The following is a 21,581-nucleotide window of genomic DNA, read 5'->3' as shown; positions in this document are numbered from 1 at the left end:
GGAATAACTCTTAGACTGGGGGCGTTATTTTCCCATAACCTATGAGCCTTGAGTTCGACAACTTAACGTCAGCTTGGCTCTTCTGCTTCTTGCATTCTTTGACAATTAACACGAATCCTTATCTAATTCAACTTGCAGTGACTTTCCATCTTCCAAGCTACCCTTTTCAGCAGTTGATGCTTACATCAATCTTTACGCCTCTTTTATTTATCAGACCTTCCTTCTTCACGAAGTTCCTTTGACTTCAGTTTTAGCTGGCGCCTCTGATTGTCGTGTACTCTCCATTCCTTCTCCCTATGAGGAGCAAGCTTCTTTAACGAAACATTGCCTCTTCAGCTCTCTTTAGCAATGATAGTTCCGTTTCCTTTTACACTTTCCATCCTTAGAAGATATCGTCTCTTCATTCATTATGTGCCTCAGGGTTGCAATCAGACTCCTCCTCCTCCTCCTCCTCCTCATCATCATTACTGGCATCTTCAACTACATCATCTACTTTGTGTCTTAAGCTTCTATCTCTAGCTGCTAAGAATCCATCCTTGGACTCTGATTCATCCCAGCCAATCTGGAGTCCGAGCAATTCATCTTCTTTCTTGAAGTGTGGTTTTTCAATTTCATCACCTTCTTCATCTCCATCACAGCCAGAGTGAGGGTGCACATCTTCTGCATTGTAATACTTCTTATCGAGAGCTAGCTTCATCATCCTATCGTATTCCTGGGATCAAAGTTATCAACAAGGTTGACTCCATCAATTTCTCCACCTTCTTCATCTCCATCACTGCCAAAGTCAGGGTCCACACATCTTCTGCTTTGCGATACTTCTCATTGAAAACTTGCTTTATGCCGTTCATATTCCTCAGGATCAAAGTCATCATCAAGATGAACTCCATCCAATTGGCAGTCCTCGTCTTCACCTATCCCAGCAATCTGCTTACACTTCGAGCTTCTGCTTCATCTCCTCCTTTTTTTTAAAAATGCTTCAAGTGCTTCAACTCCTCTAATGACCAAATACCCTGTTGCCTCCACTCTTCTCGTACCTGAAATTGGTTTTATAATCCTCTTGCTTCTCAATCTCTTCCTTATCCCTCAACAACCCATCCAACCCTCCTCATTGACATGTCCTTTGTTCTTGTAATCCTCGTCAACCCTCATCTTATATGGAAAGAGCTTTTCCAGAAACATCTCATTCTCACCCAAACCCTCTCTCCTGCCAAAATATACATCCAGCTTCTGCTGAAATTCTGCAGCATCGCCTCGTTCAACTGGTGCACCATCATCTCTCTTCTTCACTGTCAAAAAATCACTGTTTGTCGCCATCAACCTCTGCAACCTCCGCAGCTTCCAGAAGATGCCCTTCTCATCTCCTCTTGCTCCTAACTGCAGCTCTTCTTCTTAGTAGCTTCTTTTTGCTCCTCATTAAAATCAGGTCCCTGCTCAATCAGATTCTTGGCCACCACATCTTTCAAGTAAAGCTTATGTCTTCTCTACTTCAACTCCTCTTTGTCTCCGTCTCTGTCTCCGTTGCTATATTCAGACTAGCAAAGAGACACTTTTCTCTTTAAGACTTGATCTTGGCTTCACACCTTAATTAGTGCATTATAGAACTCAAAGTCCTTGTACTAGCCATACTCACATCAACATCTCACCTTAATTGAGGGCTGATAACTATGATCCCTACATCAATCATTTCCTGTTTTGTGCCCAAGCTGAGCATTGCAGACAGCTTTCAATAATCACTTTGGGTAAGCATTTTGTCGGCACAGACTTTCTTACAATAATTGATTGTCTTTTTTACCTTCCAAGTATGTGTCACTTCCTATCTCACCTTCACAATTTCTGAACTTCTGTTGGATGTGCCTTTTCTGTCTATACTTATGTTGATAAATTGTTTGTATGAAATATTAAATGCCTTCTTAATGTCTCGTAGACAAAGTAGAGAGGTGCTGAAGCTCGACCAGGAAATGAAAGATCTTGCTAAGCTACTGATTGCAGAGCAGTCACTTCCAATGTTTGGCAAAGGATACAATTATGCTACAACTTTGGAAGGTTCTTTTGAAGTAAAGGAAGTGGCATGGATACACAGTGAAGGAGTACTTGCCAGTGAAATGAAACAGGTCCTCTGGCTCTAGTGGATGAGTCTTCCCATTGTAGTGATTGCTACTCATGATGCTTGCTTCAGGTTAGCTTTTGTTGTACAGGTTTACTCGCATCCATGAAATCTCTATTTATTTTAAAGCTGAAGGTGTCAATGTTAACGGCAAGCAACAATCAGTTATTCAGCAACTCCATGCCCGCAAAGGATGCCTAATTGTCATGTGCTCGAGGGGGGATGCTGCAGCTGTGTCTCTTGGTAGAGCATGTAGAGTCATTGAAGTTCCTCAGGTGGACTGTCTTCAGCCTGTAGTCAATATAGTTCCTTTGCAGGTACAGAGTACTTCCAATAGTTTTCTATGATTGCCAAGATGAAACATCTTTTTTTCCTATTCTACTAAACGCATTATAACTTGCTGAAGATGAAGCTATGATGTAGATGAGGTGGAGCTGGATGGGAACATCTAGCTTTTTGTTTCCTTGATTTGTTTTATGCTCTCGCTGTTGTTTTTCAATTAAGAGTGCCAAAATTCTCTCTACTATTTGGCCTTTAGTTCTAAAAGAGAGTCTCTTTTTACATCTCAACAAAAACAAAGGAAATAAATTTTATTGAATGAGCCTTAACATTTTGCTGTTTTTATTTGTTTATTTACTCATTGCTTAGACATTATTTTCACATTCCGGTTCGTGCTATCAAATAGCCTGTTTCATTTTAGTAGATTTCGCTAATTCGTCGGGCATGAGATAACTTTTAACATTTGGGGTCCAGTTGGCATGTCATCTCACGGTTCTAAGAGGATACAATGTCGACCGGCGTAAAAACCTTGCAAAGAGTGTGAGAACAGAGTAGAAGCCCACTAACAGATTTCTTCTAATTATGTTACCCGGCGGTGAAACGGATTATGTCATGAGAATGTAAAGCATCTTTCTGATGCTGAGTGTACATTCTACTGGTCACTTGTACTTCATTGAATGGCAACCCCTACAAAATCTTTATTTATGATCAATTAGGAAAAACCATTAAAACCCACCTTTTTGCGCGTTCGCCGCTTGTTATGCATTTATCTGTCAATCTACCTCGAAGTGTTGTACTCATGGTACCTGAACATTATATCATGATTGACATAACAACAACGGCTACAACTTAGATTCAAGTGACTATGCAACTTAGAGCAATCCATGTGTCACACCCCGATTCACAAGAAAAAGGGGCATGACACGGCCGTCCTTTTACCAAAGGACGTAGCCTCAACGTAACCAAAATTTAACCCGATATCAACATATATACATCTATATATATATATATGACAAAAAGGGGCACTTGGTTACAATATCAAAGTATATCTATAATCTACAAAAAAATCAAAACATAAACTTTCTACAAAGACTAACTTATAAACTTATTAACTATGCATCTTTACCAAAAAAAAAAAACCTATTAACTATGCACAAGTCATACCAAAAAGTTTCCACCACAAAAGTCCTCCCCGAACGAACGCTCACGCCTATTCGCGATTCGCTGAAGAACCTGAAAAACAAGTATAAGAAAGGAGTGAGCTACCACGGCTTAGTGAGTAACACATTTCTTCTAAGCGGATCAAGAAATTACTATACACGTTTAAAACATAATTCAAATACATAATCATAACTCAAATATCGAAGATACAAATTGTCTAGTCTATTAGTCAATCTCATAAACATGTATCAATGGTCTATTCCATTGATTAATCTCATCAAATCACATCGATGGTTCATTCCATCGACCAAACTCAAATAACACGTCAATGGTCCACTCCATTGACCAATTCATGCTCAAATGTCTAACCATGGTCACGTGTAACGCTCGTGAAAAGACGACCAAGATTTCCCTCTTGGCAAGGTCTCCACCTATTATTAGCCGGTGGCTCGGCTCATAAGGACATCCTAGAATATTTTGCGCATACCCACACACCCCTCAAGGTCCACAGAGACATTGAGCACTAACTACCAATCACAATATCTACTAATCCAACATCAGAAAGGAAGTCATATCACAACTCAAAATTTGATATATAAATATCAAAGCATTCTCCAAAACATTTCAAGATTCTTTCACAAAAAATTTCACAAATCCTTTTTCAAACAACCATTCAAATCAAAGTCAGAATATAACTCCCTTCGAACAATAAAAATGGCAGAAATAGCTCGATCTTGTTTTATGCAACAAAATATGCTTTTTATCAACTCAGAGTATTTAATCCACCACGTTTCTCAAAACATGAGTTTAAAATACAAAGAAGAAATAATGTCACTCACTTGGGAAAAGCCAAAAATCAACTATGACGCTCACTCGAACCAACGCATTCGGATTCCTAACAATTAACGGAAAAACAATATCAAAAGGCCGAGTAAAAAGGATATTCGCATAACGACTCGTCTATACTAGGCCATCATTTCCCGCTCGGTGCAGCCCATGCATCAACTTTGTCACGCCATAACTTCCTCCACAAAAATCCGTTTTAAGCCGTTTTATAGTCTTTAGAAAGCTTTCTTAACGTACAACAACAATCCCAACTCAGCCTCCCAAAACAGTACCCGAAAAAAAAAAAAAAAAAAAAAAAAAAAAAAAGGCTCGAAGCTATTATTTGCTACAGTACTAGAATGCGCCCCAACTTCAAAATTCCGTTCCGGACAAACCGCAAGCTCAAATCACGATCCGTAAGATGCTATAGTTTCACAACATCCCAAAGTACCATTTCTACAAAAATATACAACTCAAAAACTCAAAAATCGGGCTTCACCGCACAAATATTCAAGAAATCCGAATTTCGAGCCTTATTTGCGGCGATTGCTTCAAGTAAGTGATTAAAGGCTTCGATTTCTTACCGGCCTTGCAAAACACACTTGAGTCGGCTTGATGAGGCATCCGGATGACGAGCGTGCCAAATTTTTTTCCTTTTTTTCCTTTTTCCTTTCTCTTCTTTCTCTCTTCTCCCCTGTTTTCTTTCGTTCTCCAGTTTTTCGTTTCTGCTGAAGACCTCCTTCTCTCCTCTCTTTAAAATGGTACAAGGTTCCATAGTTCTCCCTCAGCTTCCTTTTTTTTAACTTTTCAAACTCTTTATTTTCCTTTTATTTTATTTTCTTTTAAAGCCCATGTATTACATTCTCCCCTCCTTAAAAAAAATTCCGTCCTCGAAATTTACAAGCACCTCAATCATGAAACAAGCGAGGGTATTTGCGCATTGCCTCTTCCTCGAGTTCCCAAGTGGCCTCTCTCTCTCTCTGTGATTTTTCCATTGGATCTTCACATAAGGAATAATGCGTCGTCGCAACACCTAATCCTTCTTATCGATAATACGAATGGGCGGCTCTTCGTACGTTAAGTTTTCTCTCAACTTCAATGGTGTAAAATCCAATACGTGATCAGGATTTGACACATATTTTCGTAATAAGGATACATGAAACACATTATGGACTCTGGATAATGCTGGAGGTAAAGTTAGCTTATAAGCAACTTCACCAATCTTTTCTAATATCAAAAATGGTCCCACGTACCTTTGGCTTAATTTACCACGCATGTCAAATCTCATGACGCCATTCATAGGAGAAACTTTCAAGAATACATGGTCTCCTACATTAAATTCTACTTTGCGCCTCTTAAGGTCCGCATAACTTTTTTGACGGCTTTGTGCTGTTTTCAAACGCTCTCAAATGAGTCTGATTTTCTCTTATGATTATTGTATAAATTCAGGGTCGGTTATTCTTTTCTCACCAACATCATCCCAGCAAAAGCAAGTCCTACATTTACACCCATACAAAGCTTCAAAATGAGCTATTTTAATACTGGAATGATAGCTGTTATTATAAGAAAACTCTGCCAAGTGTAAATGTTCATCTCACAAACCACCAAAGTCAATAACGCAAGATTGTAGCATATCCTCTAACGTCTGAATAGTTCTTTCTGACTGACCATCTGTCTATGGGTGAAAAGTTGTGCTAAAGTTGAGTTGAGTACCTAACGCCCCTTGTAAACTCTTCCAAAAGTTGGACACAAACCTAGGATCTCTATCGGAAACAATACTCACTGGAACTCCATGAAGTCTCACTATCTCATTGACATTTCGCTTCGCCATGTCTTCAAGTGAAAGACCAAATCGATAAGACAAAAAGTGTGCAGATTTAGTCAATCAATCAACAATTACCCATATGGCATTCTTACCACTAGGCGTTCTCGGTAAGCCGACGATGAAATCCATGGTAATATGCTCCCACTTCCATTTAGGTACTTCAAGTGGGCGTAGCTGGCCACCTGGTTTCTGATGCTCAATTTTCACTTGCTGGCAAACTAGACATTGGTCGACAAACTTCACAATATCTTTCTTCATATTGATTCACAAAAAATTTCCTCTCAAATCCCTGTACATCTTGGTGCTCCCTGGATGAATCAAGAATCTAGTGCTATGAGCTTCTTGTAATATCTCATTTTTCAATTCTAAATCATTGGGAACACATAATCAACCACAAAACCTCAATGACCCATCTACATGGATACTAAAGTTATCTTGTTTCTTAACTTCTACACCTTCTTTGATCTTCTCCAATTGAGGATCTTCATTTTGTTTAACCTTGATTCTGTCAATCAATGTCGGTTGTACTCGAAGATTAGCTAATTGAGCACCAAGCTGATGGACCAAAACCTCCAGGTCTTGCTTTCTCATATCTTCAAAAATAGGCTTTTGAAAAGTGAGCAAGGCTACCACGTTAGCTTTACCTTGATGGTAATTGATAGATGAGTCATAATCCTTTAGAAGTTCTAACCATCTCCTCTGCCTCATGTTAAGTTCTTTCTGAGTAAAAATATATTTCAAACTTTTGTGATCGGTAAAGACTTCACATTTTTCACCATATAAGTAGTGCCGCCATATTTTTAAGGCAAACATAACCGCCACCAACTCTAGATCATGAGTAGGATAGTTCTTCTAATGAGCCTTCAACTGTCTAGAGGCATATGCCACAACTTTACCATCCTACATAAGAACACAACCTAAACCTTCCTTAGATGCATCGCAATAAATTGTAAAGCCACCAGTTCCTGAAGGCAAAGTTAATATGGGAGCTGACACCAATCGCCTCTTCAACTCTTGGAAACTACACTCACATTGATCTGACCACACAAATTTAACTCCATTCTGGGTTAGGCAAGTAAGTGGACTGGCAATTTTAGAAAACCCTTCTATAAATCTCCTGTAATAACTTGCTAACCCAAGAAAACTTCTTACCTTCGTGACATTGGTAGAGCGATTCCATTGAATAACTGCTTCAACTTTCTTTGGATCAACTGAGATACCATCCTTTGATATTACATGACCCAAGAATTCTACATGATCAAGCCAGAAGGCACACTTACTAAATTTAGCATACAACTTCTTTTCACGCAAAGTTTGTAAAACAACTCTAAAGTATTGTTCATGTTCTCCTAAACTCCTCGAATACCCCAAAATATCATCGATGAATACCGCAATAAATCTGTCAAGAAATTGTCTGAATACCCTGTTCATCAAATCCATGAAAGCCGCATGTGCATTCGTTAACCCAAAAGGCATGACAAGAAATTCATAATGCCCATACCTTGTTCTGAAAGCAATCTTTGGCACATCATCAACTTTTATCTTCAACTGATGATACCCAGAACGAAGGTCGATCTTAGAAAATACCTAAGCCCCTTGAAGTTGATCAAATAAATCATTAATCCTGGGCAAAGGATATTTATTTTTTATCATCACATTGTTAAGTTTTCGATAATCTATGCAAAGTCGCATACTACCGTCTTTCTTCTTCACATATAGAACAGGAGCTCCCCAAGGCGATACACTAGGCTTGATAAAACCCTTATCCAAAAGCTCTTGCAGTTGTATCTTCAATTCACTCAATTCAGAAGGTGCCATCTGATATGGGGTCTTAGAGATAGGTGTTGTACCAGGTATTAAATCGATACAAAACTCTATCTCTCTATCGGGAGGCAAGCCAGGTAAATCTTCAGGAAATACATCAGGAAATTCTCTGACAACATGAACATTTTCTAGCTTTACCGGCTCCTTACTTGTATCTTTTACACAAGCCAAATAACCGCAACAACTGTTTCTCAAAAGCTTTCTTGCTTGCATAGCTGAAATCAACCTTGGAAAAGTGCCTTCATAACTTCCCGAAAAAGAGAATTTGCGTTGATTTGGAGGTCGAAAAATAACTTTCTTTGAATAACAATTAACAGTGGCATAATATTTTGATAACCAATCCATCCCTAGAATAACATCGAAATCCCATATATTTAACTCCACCAAATCCACAGGCAATGGTACATCATCAATTCGCAACAAATAATTCTTGAAAACATGATAAGCAATCAAGAAATCACCAGTGGGAGTATCAATACACAATTCATATTTTAGAAGCTCAGGCAATACATCAAGTTTCTTTGCAAAGTCAACAGAAGTAAATGAATGCGTGGCACCGAGATCAAACAATGCATAAGCAGGTTGTGAGGCAATATAAATATTACCTGCAATAACTGTATTAGAAGCTGCCGCATTCTCTCATGTCATCGTAAAAACTTTCCCAGTCATCCTTTGCCTTTGATGGCCTTCTTGTGGCCTATCAACTGGAGGGGCGGTCTTCCTCATAGAACAAGTATAGGCTCGATGTCCAGGTTGCCTATATACAAAACATACTCTATTATATTCTTCTGTGTTGGACAATCACGTGCCATATGTCCCATTTTTCCACAAGTGAAACATACTCCTCTCTTGCAGTAATAAGGACTGCTATGTCGTCTCCCACAAGTAGTACAAGGGCTTGGATTATTTTGAATTCTAGGCTTTCCTATCTAGTTAAAAGCTTTCCTCTTTCCGCTACCACCAGTGTCGCTATCCTGATAGACCGTGGATCTCAACTTCTTATGTTGAGGTACACCTTGCTCGTCACGCTCCAAAATCTTTTGTTCCACTTTGATAGCACAACACGTCTTTATAATATGTCAATGCTAGAGGTGTGAGTGCCGAACCAATTTCATATCGAAGCTCCCTCTAAAAGTGATCAGCCTTATCTTGCTCATGAGATACATATTGCTCAGCAAATCTACTCATCTGATTAAAGCGGGCTGCATACTCCAAAACCGTGGAGTCGCCTTGAGATATGTGTATAAAATCACTCTTCATTTTTGCCTGAAATGACACTAGGAAGAATTGGGTGTCGAAAACCTGTTTAAAGTCCTCCCAAGCTATAACACCACCCCTATCTCCAAGAGCTGGCCTCATTCCCTCCCACCAATGCTCTGCCTCGCCTTCTAAGTATCGAGAAGCAAAGTTAACCTTCTTGTCTTCGGGAACACCTTATGCTTCAAAGATCCCCTCGATCTTTCTAGTCCACTGCTCAGCTGCAAGAGGATCAGCTTTCCCGTCATAAGTGGGTGGTTTCGCCTCTCTGAATTGGGCAAAGGTGTATGAGCTAGTTGCTCCATCTCCACTTAATTCCTTTGTTTGACGATACCAATGAATCATGGCTTGCTCAAAGTCCGTTGGGGAAAACAACCGTGGGTTAACTTCCCTGACTTCATGAGAGTTAGGATTTCCATCACGCCGATCCTCTCATCTCCTCCTTAAAGACGCACCTCGAGAAGCTTGAGGCATGTCTCTAGCATCAGGGGCGACAACTTGCTTGCCTTTACTATTTCTACGAAGCGAAGCAAGTGTCTCCCAGTCACGCATGATCACCTGAATCCAAGAATGGAGCTATAACTCTATATCTAAAAGGCTAACGCATTAAAAAAATCTATCACACAATCTCACATCGTCCCCTATTTACCCAAACAAATCAAAACCTAAGCTCTTACCAACAAATGTCACACCCCGATTCACAAGAAAAAGGGGCATGACACGGCCGTCCTTTTACCAAAGGACGTAGCCTCAATGTAACCAAAATTCAACCCGATTTCAACATATATACATCCACATATATATATTTGACAAAAAGGGGCACTTGATTACAATATCATAGTATATCTATAATCTACAAAAAAATCAAAACATAAACCTTCTATAAAGACTAACTTATAAACCTATTAACTATGCACAAGTCATACCAAAAATTTTCCACCACAAAAGTCCTCCCCGAACGAACGCTCACGCTTACTCGCGATTCATTGAAGAACCTGAAAAACAAGTATAAGAAAGGAGTGAGCTACCACGGCTCAGTGAGTAACACATTTCTTCTAAGCGGATCGAGAAATTACTATACACATTTAAAACATAATTCAAATACATAATCATAACTCAAATATCGAAGATACAAATTGTCTAGTTTATTAGTCAATCTCATAAACATGTATCAATGGTCTATTCCATTGATTAATCTCATCAAATCACATCGATGGTTCATTCCATCGACCAAACTCAAATAACACGTCAATGGTTCACTCCATTGACCAATTTATGCTCAAATGTCTAACCATGGTCACGCGTAATGCCAGTGACAATGCGACTAAGATTTCCCCCTTGGCAAAGTCTTCACCTATTATCAGCCGGTGGCTCGGCCCACAAGGATATCCTAGAATAGTATGCGCATACTCACACACTCCTCAGGGTCCACGGAGACATTGAGCACCAACCACCAATCACAATATCCATTAATCCAACATCAGAAAGGAAGTCATATCACAACTCAAAATTTGATATATAAATATCAAAGCATTCTCCAAAACATTTCAAGATTCTTTAACAAAGAATTTCACAAATCCTTCTTCAAACAACCATTCAAATCAAAGTCAGAATATAACTCCCTTTGAACAACAAAAATGGCAGTAATAGCTTGATCTTGTTTTATGCAACAAAATATGTTTTTTATCAACTCATAGAGTATTTAATCCACTACGTTTCTCAAAACATGAGTTTAAAATATAAAGAAGAAATAGTGTCACTCATCTGGGAAAAGCCAAAAATCAACTAACACTCTCTCTTAAACCAACGCATTCGGATTCCTAACAATTTAACGGAAAAAAAATATCAAAAGGCCGAGTAAAAAGGATATTCGCATAACGACTCGTCTATACTAGGCCTATTTGTCAATAAAACGACACCTATGCGCCACAAAAGCTCTCATTTAGTGGAAACCCATCATTTCCCACTCGGTGCAACCCATGCGCCAACTTTGTCACGCCATAACTTCCTACACAAAAATCCGTTTCAAGCCGTCTTATAGTCTTTAGAAAGCTCTCTTAACGTACAACAACAACTCCAACTCAGCTGCCCCAAAATAGTATCGAAAAAAAAAAAAAAAACGCTCGAAGCTATTGTTCGCTACAGTACCAGAATGCGCCCCCAACTTCAAAATTCCGTTCTGGACAAACCGTAAGCTCAAATCATGATCCATAAAATACTATAGCTTCACAACATCCAAAAGTACAATTTCTACAAAAATATACAGCTCAACGACTCAAAAATCGGGCTTCGCCGCACAAATATACAAGAAATCCAAATTTCGAGCCCTATTTGCGGCGATTGCTTCAAGTAAGTGATTAAAGGTTTCAATTTCTTACCGACCTTGCAAAACACACTTGAGTCGGCTTGATGAGGCGTTCGGATCACGAGCGCGCCAAATTTTTTTTTTTTCCTTTTCCCCTTTTCCTTTCTCTTCTTTCTCTCTTCTCCCTTGTTTCTTTCATTCCCCTATTTTTCGTTTCTGCTGAAGACCTCCTTCTCTCCTCTCTTTAAAACGGTAGAAGGTTCCACAGGTTCTCCCTTAGCTTCCTTTTTTTGACTTTTTAAACTCTTTCTTTTTCTTTTATTTTATTTTCTTTTAAAGCCCCTATACTACACCATGTGGCTATGCAACTTAGAGCAATATGTTGTTCATTAATGCCTTCATCTTAAAGGTCTAGAAAAAGTTCTATTGCCAAAAATATTGGCATCGTATTTAGCTTTTAGAAGGGAACTCATTTTTCTTATGGTGGACTTTGATTGATGTATCTTGTGCTGCACAATGAGATGTAACGAGTCTGGTGGATGTTGGAAGAGGAAGATTGTATCACAAAAAATGCGGGTTATTAAATGTGCAAGATCGATGGAATCAATCAAGAAACTAAGACCGTTGAGATCTATTTTTGCCATTGAACGTGTCTCTCGAGTGGTGATTGTCGCTTCAATCATCAAAATGCAAGTTAACTCCCGATTCATACCTTTCTTGGGAAATATAGTCCAAGGCAAATTGTATTGTATATGTTTTCCTTAGTTAGTATGATATATAAATCCATATAACTCCTGGTTCATACCTTTCTTCAGAAATATAGTCGAAGGCAAATTGTATCATGTTTTCCTTTGTCAGTATGATATATAAATCCATATATGGTCCAATTTGCAGACATGGAGAGGCCTCGTGTATTCGAATGGAAAAAATTTCAATGTCAACTTGTATCACATACCGAAACCATCATAAATGGAGTATGACATGGCTGTCCTTCCACCCGAATGATGCAGCCTTAAAGCTCTCAAAATTCAACTCCTAAAAGTCCCATCATTGATATCACTCTCGTACGACTTATCATTAGCTGAGGAACTTGAAAAAGATTGGTAAATAGAGGGGTGGAATCGTACTACTTATCATTAGCTAAGGAACCTGAAAAAGATTGGTAAATAGAGGAGTGGACAACCACAACTTAGTGAGTAGTACATCTCTTCTAAGTGGATTGAGCATCCACTATGCATATTTACAAAACCGAACCACAACTCTTTTAACCAAAATCCAGAATATAACAAACAAATAATAAAAGGATAAGTTATGTATACTTAAGGATAGCTACATTTATACAAGAAACATTCATTTCACAATAACGTCAAAACAAATGTCAATGGTCAAATCCATTGATCAATCTCATTAAGTCACATGCCAATAGTCCATTCCATTGGTTAATCTCATGCCACACATCAATAGTCCATTTCATCAATCTATCTCATATGAAATCACATGTTGATACCACCACCCGCGGTGGCCGCGTGGTTAAGGCTTGGTACCCCATCCGCAGGGGGAAGAGTTCGAGACTCCGTGTCCGCGTTGCTTCAATGCAAAACGTGCGATTTACCTGTGTGTTGGGTCTGTGGTGGTGGCCCAGTTTACCCCAGGGTTTACTCTCCGCCGCGAAGCGGTGCACGGAGGTTCCCTGGGTCAAAAAAAAAAAAATCACATGTTGATGGTACAACTAAACTCAAATCGCATGTTAATAGTCAATTCTATTTACCAAACTCATATCACATGCCAATGGTCCACTCCATTGACCAATCTGTTGTTCAATATCAAACCATGATCACGATACAACGCTTAGTAACAAGGCGACCAAGATTCTCCCATTGGCAAGGTCTCTACCTATTATTAGCTAGTGGCTCGGCCTACAAGAATATCTTAGAATTGTATGCGCATACCCACAAGTCTCTCACTGGGCTCATAGCAATATTGAGCATCAATATCAATCTAGAGCAGCACCATCCACAATTCACAAAACCAAATCCATAAATCATTTCATATATCACCAAAAAAATTCGCAACTCAACTTATTCGCTGAAAATACTTTTCATATCACAAATCGATATCTATACAACATTCTACAAACCTTCTCAAAGTCGAGCTTTTCGTAAAAATGTTTCACAAACCAAAAACACGTAATACTTCTCAACTTCGTTATTTCCACCAAAAAGTTACTACTCTTAAATACTAAAACATAGTAAATGCCCAATCCAAATTTTATGCAACAAACATGCTTATTCATACCTCATAAAATATCAATCATTTATCATTTTAAAGACATGAGCTTATAAATTCTTAGAAGAGATGACACAACTCATCTGGGAAAGCCAAAAATTAACTTATGTGGTTATTCGAGCCAACGCACTCGTATTCCAATTAATAAATCAAAAACGATATTAAAACAAATAATATGCTACTCTCCAACTAACGACTAAACTAAATTATGCTTATTCATTGATAAAACAACACCTATGCATTAATAACAGCATATCCAAAGCGATCATTTAAGCTGTCCGCAACACGGAACTTGAGCGTGGAACTTGAGCGCAAAAAGCGTGAAATTTGGTCACATCATAACTTTCTTCGTGGAATCCTGTTTCAAGTGTACTTATAGTCAATAGAAAAACTTTCTAACATACTACAAGAACCCTAATTTATTCGATCCAAAATCAAGCCAAAAACCAACAAATTATGGCCCTCAAGTCCTAGTCGCACACTGTTCATCATGCGCAATAAACTTTAAAATTTTGTTTCGAGCAAATCATAAGCTCAAATCATGATCCGTAAAATCCTACAACTCCACAACATCCTAAACTATCATTTCTACAAAAATCCGCAGCTCAATGACTCAAAAATCGGATTTCGTTGTTCAATTTTTCCCAAAATTCCAAATTTCAGTCCTTAAGCCCAAAACTACTCCGATTTAACGAATGGGGAGCACGAGCACTTACCGGCATTGCATTACGTAGTTGAGGTGACTTGGCAAGGTTCCCATGGCGAGAATGCGCGAAACCCTTTTCTTCTTTTCCCTTCTTCTTCTTCTTCTTATTCTTCTTCCTCTTCTTCTTTCTCTCTTTCTTTTTCTTTCTTGCAAGCTCTCTCCGTCCCTCTCTCTCCTTCTTTCCTTCTCTCTTTCCCTTTTATCTCCTCCTTTTTCTTTTTTTCATTTCTTTCTTTCTTTCTTTCTCTCTCTCTCTCTATTATTTTTCCTCTCTCCCGAAAACTCTCAGTTTCTCTCTCTATTTATTGAAGCTTCCACCTTTTTCCTCTACCTTTGACTTTTCAACCCCTCATTTTACAACTAGCCCCAAAAAGTCATTCTATTAATTAATCATACTTCGAATATATGAGACGTGCGGACCCCTAGAGTGCCATAACTTTGTAGAAATGGACACTTAAGTTCATAACTCACGAAATGTACACTTAAGTGCCAAAATCGGAGTAAAATGAATCACTTGAGTGCCAATCCGTCCAAAGTCCGCCAAAACGCCGACATGACATTTTTCCGGCGAAGCGAGTCCAAAACGACGCCGTTTTGCACGCTAACGTGGTAAAAAATTAATTAAATTAAATTTAGTTAAAAATTAAAAAATATATATAATTTTAAAATTAAAAATTAAAAAAAAAAAATTAAAAAATTAAAAAATTAAAAAATTAAAAAAAAAAAAAAAAAAAAAAAAAAAAGGGGAGGCGGCCGAGGGATCAGCCCTCGGCCATCGCGCTGCCACCGGGAAGGGCCGGCGACGGCGGGGGCCCAGATCGGGCGAGGGTCGCAGCCGTCGCCCGGATCCGGTGAGGGTCACGGGCCCTCGCCCGGCTAGGCCAAGGGCGCGACCCTCGCCCAATCCGGGGCGACAGTGCGAGCCTTGCCACTAGCCACAAATTTGGGGAGGGTCGCGGCCCTCGCCCGTGGGCGACCCACAGCGGCGCGGCCCTCGCCTGGCCGTCGCTCGCCAGGGCGACCCTTGGCGGGCGGCCCTGGCTCGCGACCCGTGCCGACCATCCCCGCCGTCGCCACCTTCTCGGCGACGGCGGCTAAGGGTTGATCCTCAACCGCCTCCCCCTTTCCCCTTTTTTTTTTTTTTTAGTTTTTTCTAAATTTTTAAAATTTTTAAATTATTATTTTTTAGTATTTTAACTAAATTTAATTTTTTAATATTTTAACTAAATTTAATTTAATTAATTTTTATATTTTTTTTTGGAAAAAGCCACCAAAAACCCCAAATTTTGCCTATAGTGACAATTTTACTTCAAATTTTGATTTGTGACGTAAAAAATTCAGAAGTTTGCTAATTGTGACACATTTACCCCAAACTTTTATTTGTGACACAAAAAATCCAGAACTTTCATTTGTGCGACACATTTACCCTAAATCATAGGGACATTTTGGTCTTTTTACTTTTAAAAACTTTTTTCTTTTTTTTTTTTCCTTCTTCTTCTTTCTTCCCTCCGCCGGCCATGGCGGAGCCAACGGAGGGAAGCCGGCATCCTCGCCGGCGTCCGGCGGGGGCCGCCCTCACGGCGTCCGCAAGGCCCTCCCTCATCGGATTTGGCTAGGGCACCCTCGCCCGACGCCGGCGAGGGCATCCCTCGCCTGGCCGTCGCCCGCTGGGGCGACCCCTAGCGGGCGGCGGCCTCGCCGGCCGTTGCTCGCTAGGGCGACCCACGGCGGGCGGCGGCCCTTGGCCGCGACCCCGACCGACCATCCCCCGCCGTCGCCGCCCTTCTACGGCGGCGGCCCGAGGGTCGATCCTCAACCACCTCCCCCCTTTCCCTTTTTTTTTTTTTTTTAAAAAATTTTTCTAAATTTTTTAAAATTTTAAATTATTATTTTTTAGTATTTTAACTAAATTTAATTTTTAATATTTATTTTTTAATATTTTAACTAAATTTAATTTAATTAATTTTTATAATTTTTTGGGAAAAAGCCACCAAAAACCCCAAATTTTGCCTATAGTGACAAATTTACTTCAAATTTTGATTTGTGACGTAAAAAATTTGGTTTGCTAATTGTGACACATTTACCCCAAACTTTTATTTGTGACACAAAAAATCCAGAACTTTCATTTGTGCGACACATTTACCCTAAATCATAGGGACATTTTGGTCTTTTTACTTTTAAAAACTTTTTTCTTTCTTTTTTCCTTCTTCTTCTTTCTTCCCTCCGCCGGCCATGGCGGAGCCGACGGAGGGAAGCCGGGCGTCCGGCGAGGGCCGCCCTCGCCGGCGTTCGGCAAGGCCCTCCCTCGTCGGATCGGCTAGGGCACCTCGCCCGACGCCGCAAGGGCATCCCTCACCCGACGCAGCGAGGGCGGCCCTCGTCGGTGTCGGACGAGGGCCTCCTCGCGACGGGCGAGGGCACCCTCGCTCGACGCCGACAAGGGTAGCCCTCGCCGGGTGACGGCTTCCTCTCCGTGAGCTCCGCCATGGTGGCGGAGGGAAGAGAGAAAGAAAAAAATAAAAAATAAAAAGAAAAAACATAAAGAATAAGACGAAAATACCATTAATGGGGTAAATGTGTCATAATTTACAAAGTTCGAAGTTTTTTACGTCACAAAACAAAAGTTTGGGGTAAATGTGTCACAATTTACAAAGTTCGAGGTTTTTTACGTCACAAAACAAAGTTTGGGATAAATCACACCTCAGAAAAGTTGGGGTTTTTGGTGGCTTTTTCCCTTATTTTTTACCACGTCAGCCCAAAACGACGCTGTTTTTACATTATTTGGCCACGTTAGCGTGCAAAACGACGTCATTTTGGGCTCGCTTCGCCGGAAATATGTCACATCGGCGTTTTAGCCGGACTTTAGTCGGAGTGGCACTTAAATGATCTGTTTTTCTTCAAATGTAGCACTTAAATGTACATTTCATAAATTGTGGCACTTAAGTGTCATTTTGTGCAAAATTATGGCACTTGAAGCATTCTTTTGCCGAATATATGATTTGGCTCTACCTAGATACCAACAAAAGCAAAACCATAAGCTCCTGCTGGCGCTGCTAATCGATGTCCAACGCGATGTTGTTATTTCTCTTCCCAACTTGTGTTTCACTTTTCAGGGAAAAAATATTCAACGGTTTGCAGGTATGTGCATTTTTTCAATTTAAATCAATTACAATTTTTTCGGTAAAAAACCAACCACAATTGGATCCATATATACTGACGTGAATCTAATTAAAGAAAATTACGGCAAAAAAATATATAGTTAAACAAAATTGCGAAAAAAATTAAAAAAATAAAAATTTCAGTCCTCACTTTTCTTCCCCATCTGCACTCTCTCCTCCGTCTCTGGCCATCTCGAGCCCAACCTCCCCGTCTCCGGCCATCTCGAGCCTAACCTCCCCGCCTCCCTCCACCGTCGCCACGGGTGGAGTTGCCAACGCCGAGTCCAAGGAGAGAACTGCTGAGCGGAGTTGCAGATCTCCAAGTCGACCATTGTTGCTCGCGGCCGTGGACGAGCCGCTGTCAATGGAGCCACAGTTGCGGAACTGGAAGTCGTTTCCGGGGTTGCGTTGGTGGTGGGCACGCCGTAGGACATCTGGGGCCGGGTCCAGGTCCGAATTCCGGGACGAAGCGCGCGCATCCGTGACTGTAGAAGGCAAGAGCGACGGGGCTACCGGTCGGCAAGGACGGAACAGGACGAAAATAGACAAGAGGAGCATGGTAAGCAACACTAATGACAAGAGATAGGGGAAAGAATGAAAGGGCCTCCGGAGCAACAACGACGTGAGGGAGGCCACCGAGAGCGTGGCGGCAAGCATCATGAGGATGTGGAACGCTGGGTCACAACAATTGGGAGCCAACGACAGGTGAGCAACAAGGGCCAATGAGCAATAGAACAGAAGACAGAAGACGGCAAGAGTGGTGGCACAAGGGTGGGTTTCGAATGGGGACGCAGTTTTCCCTTGGAACCTCACCTGGACTAGGTTGACCAGCACGGAAACAAGAAAGGCGAGAATGGCGTGGAGGGCAGTGAAATCAGGCGAACCTTGGGCGTTTGTGTGGGGATGACCGCCGGTCGGCATCTGGGTAGGCTTCCGGAGGATCTCGTGGTCCTATCCAGAGGATGGTTATCGAAATGATCAAAGAGAGATGGCTCTAAGTGGCAAGCCGAACTCTGGGTTTTATAAGGAAAAGGTCACGTTGTACGAAGTTGGAGGAAAAGGCCGGATCGGATGAAGAAGGTCAAAGTTGCCGTGGGAAAAATTGTTTCGTACCGCTGGATTGGATGTAGACGGTCGAAGTGGCCATGGGTAGCCATGGGAAAAATTGGGACTTGGCTGCCGGATCGATTAGAAGATCAAAGTGGCCATGCAGGAAAAATTGGGACTTGGCTACGAAAAATTGGCCAAGTCCCAATTTTTCGTAGTCAATTTGCCAATTTTTCATAGTCAAAGTGGCCATGCATGGCCATGGAAAAATTGGGACTTGGCCGATAAATCCCAATTTAACGGCCAAGTCCCAATTTTTCCAATTTAACGGCCGAGTCCCAATTTTTCCATGGGCCATGGAAAAATTGGGACTTGGCCGATAAATCCCAATTTATTGGCCAAGTCCCAATTTTTCCAATTTATCGGCCAAGTCCCAATTTTCCATGGCCATGGCCACTTTGACCTTCTACATCGATCCAGCAGCAAGTCCCAATTTTTCTCATGGCTACTCATGGCCACTTCGACCTTCTACATCCAATCCAGCAGTACGAAACAATTTTTCCCATGGATAAGACTACGAGATCCTCCAGAAGCCTACCCAGATGCCGACCAGCGGTCATCCCCAAACAAATGCCCAGGTTCGCCTGACCTCATTGCCCTCCATGCCATTCTCGCCTTTTGTTAAATTATGTCTCGAGTTTTCGCTGGAAAAAGGAAATATAAAATAAATATTTGGGCACACGGTATATGAATTCCTTCTTTCGGAATTGTCGCTAAAAGATGTTATCCACGGGGGCCAGGTTTCCTATTTCCTTTGAATCCTTGCACTGCCGAATTCCTTATGGCGAGAAGTCCCTGCCCGTGAAGAAAAGGGCAGACATCACAGGAGGTTTTCTTTTCTTTTGGCCGCTACACGTACAAGTCGTGAAGAAGGAGCTGCTCAACGTCCGCCGAAATCCTTCATACGTGAAGACGTCCACGCCGCTTGAAGAAAATCCGCAAGATCTTGAAGCCTTGCGAAGTCGTACGTAGAGCGTTTCGTTTCACGGTAATTTGTGCCGTGAGTTTATACCAAGGGAGTTGTTATTTATACACTTAGGTCTGGGTTAAATTTAGGTACGGGAAACATTTGAGCCATTGAACGATTGTAAACTCCGATTCTCTGATTTTAGTGGATTATTTGCTGCTGACTCTCCCCGTGGACGTAGGTACCGATACTCGGACCGAACCATATAAATTTCTGGTGTTGCAAGATCCTGTCGTTTCCGCGTATTATATCTCAACGCCTTTCGTGCTGGTCAACCTCGTCCAGGTGAAATTCCAAGGGAAAACCGCGTCCCCATTCGACACCCACCCTTGTGCCACCACTCTTGAGGGTGCGGCTATCCTCAAGTAATACCAATTCGGAGACTCCTTTTTATGTTGGACTTTGTTTGAAGTATCTTTTGCTCCATCATGACTGCAAAAGGAGTCTGGTGAAGGGAAGAGGAAAATTGCATGCTTATTCTAGGAAAAGAGCAGGTGGTGAGAACCAAAAAAAGTGGTTATTAAAGGTGCAAAATTGATGAAATCAACTGAGTTTCTGAGACATGATTTTGCTTTTCACTGAGATTGGTTTTTGATGTGAAAATGTCTCTCGAGTGGCGATTTTCGTCAAAATGTTATTGAACTCCACATGGTTCAAACCTTTCTTGGGAAATACTCTTGAGGTTACTTGTACTGTCTGTTGAATCGACTAAATGGGCATATTAGCTTGTATTCCACAATGGAAACGTTCCGCTCTGTAGGCACAGTGGGGACTTGTGTATTTAAATGGAAAGATCTTCATGTCAACTCCCTCCAAAGCATTTGTTTGTGGTCTCTCACTTTGACATTTTGTTACCTGAGTTCAATTTGTTAGTCAATTGTGTTACAAGATACAATTCGACTCTCACTAGATACCAGCAAAAAGCAAAGCCGTAAGTTCCAACTGCGCTGTTATTTTGTCTAACACACTGTTATATGTTTCTTCCCTACTCATTTTTTATCTTTCCAGGGTGTGCGAGTTGCAGGCACTCTGGGACATTTGCAGCTCTGTCAACATGGACCAATTGCCACTTCCGGCACAAAGCGCATATCCACGACCATACGAGGCAAAAGTGGCCGTGCTCTTCCACCATGTAGCCGGTGAAAACGAGACACTCGGACAGACATAAGTACAATCTTTTTTTTTTGAACCCACATGTAAAGTTTTCAAGCAAGACCAAGCAAGAGGACGATGGAAAGCAATGCCGAAAACAACAAATAGGGGAAAGAGTGAAAGGGGCCTTGGAACAACAACGATGCAAGGGAAGCCACCGAGAGGGAAGCAGCGAGCATCATGAGGATGTGAAATGCTCGGGCACAACAAGCTGGAGCAAATGATAGATGAGCAACAAGTGCCAATGAGCTATAGAACAAAAGACAGAAGATGGCAACAAAGGTGGTAAAAGAGTGGGTGTCAAAAGGGGACTTTGGTTTCCCTTGATATTTTGAGCAGCACGGGAACAATAAAGGTAAGAGCCGCATGGTGGGAAGTGGAGGCAGGGAAACCTCGGACATTTCTGTGGGACAACTGCCGAGCGGCATTGGAAACTGGAATAAGTTTCCAGATTATCCTTCATCCAATGTATAGAACGATTATCAAAGTAATCATATAGAAAGATGGGCTACTAGAACAGGGAAAATACTAATGCATTAGAGTAGGGGCAAATCTTCCTTTTCATAATGGAGTGGTTGAGCACTGCACTAGCAGATTGTCGAGCTATTCTGTTATTGTCTTGCCA

General features: G+C 41.0%; 1 protein-coding gene across 1 annotated transcript; it reads left to right on the top strand.

The window, feature by feature from the left end:
* The first annotated feature begins 2,097 nt into the window (after positions 1 to 2,097).
* Positions 2,098 to 21,282, top strand: LOC104457090 (glutamine--fructose-6-phosphate aminotransferase [isomerizing]-like). The gene is made up of 3 exons (XM_039299503.1): positions 2,098 to 2,176; positions 2,256 to 2,421; positions 20,813 to 21,282. Exons 1-3 carry the CDS (start codon positions 2,130 to 2,132, stop codon positions 20,945 to 20,947), a joined length of 348 nt encoding a protein of 115 aa, XP_039155437.1. The 5' UTR covers positions 2,098 to 2,129; the 3' UTR covers positions 20,948 to 21,282.
* The last annotated feature ends 299 nt before the right edge of the window (positions 21,283 to 21,581 follow it).

Source organism: Eucalyptus grandis, chromosome 8, assembly GCF_016545825.1.
Source record: "Eucalyptus grandis isolate ANBG69807.140 chromosome 8, ASM1654582v1, whole genome shotgun sequence".
NCBI classification, from domain to species: Eukaryota; Viridiplantae; Streptophyta; class Magnoliopsida; order Myrtales; family Myrtaceae; genus Eucalyptus; species Eucalyptus grandis.
This window is presented reverse-complemented; position numbering and strand designations above follow the sequence as displayed.

Coding starts and splice junctions, on each gene's coding strand:
- LOC104457090 (XM_039299503.1), top strand. CDS start 2,130: ATGAGTCTTCCCATTGTAGTGATTGCTACTCATGATGCTTGCTTCAG. Junction 2,177..2,255: donor ACTCATGATGCTTGCTTCAG/GTTAGCTTTTGT, acceptor CAATGTTAACGG/CAAGCAACAATCAGTTATTC. Junction 2,422..20,812: donor TCAATATAGTTCCTTTGCAG/GTACAGAGTACT, acceptor TTATCTTTCCAG/GGTGTGCGAGTTGCAGGCAC.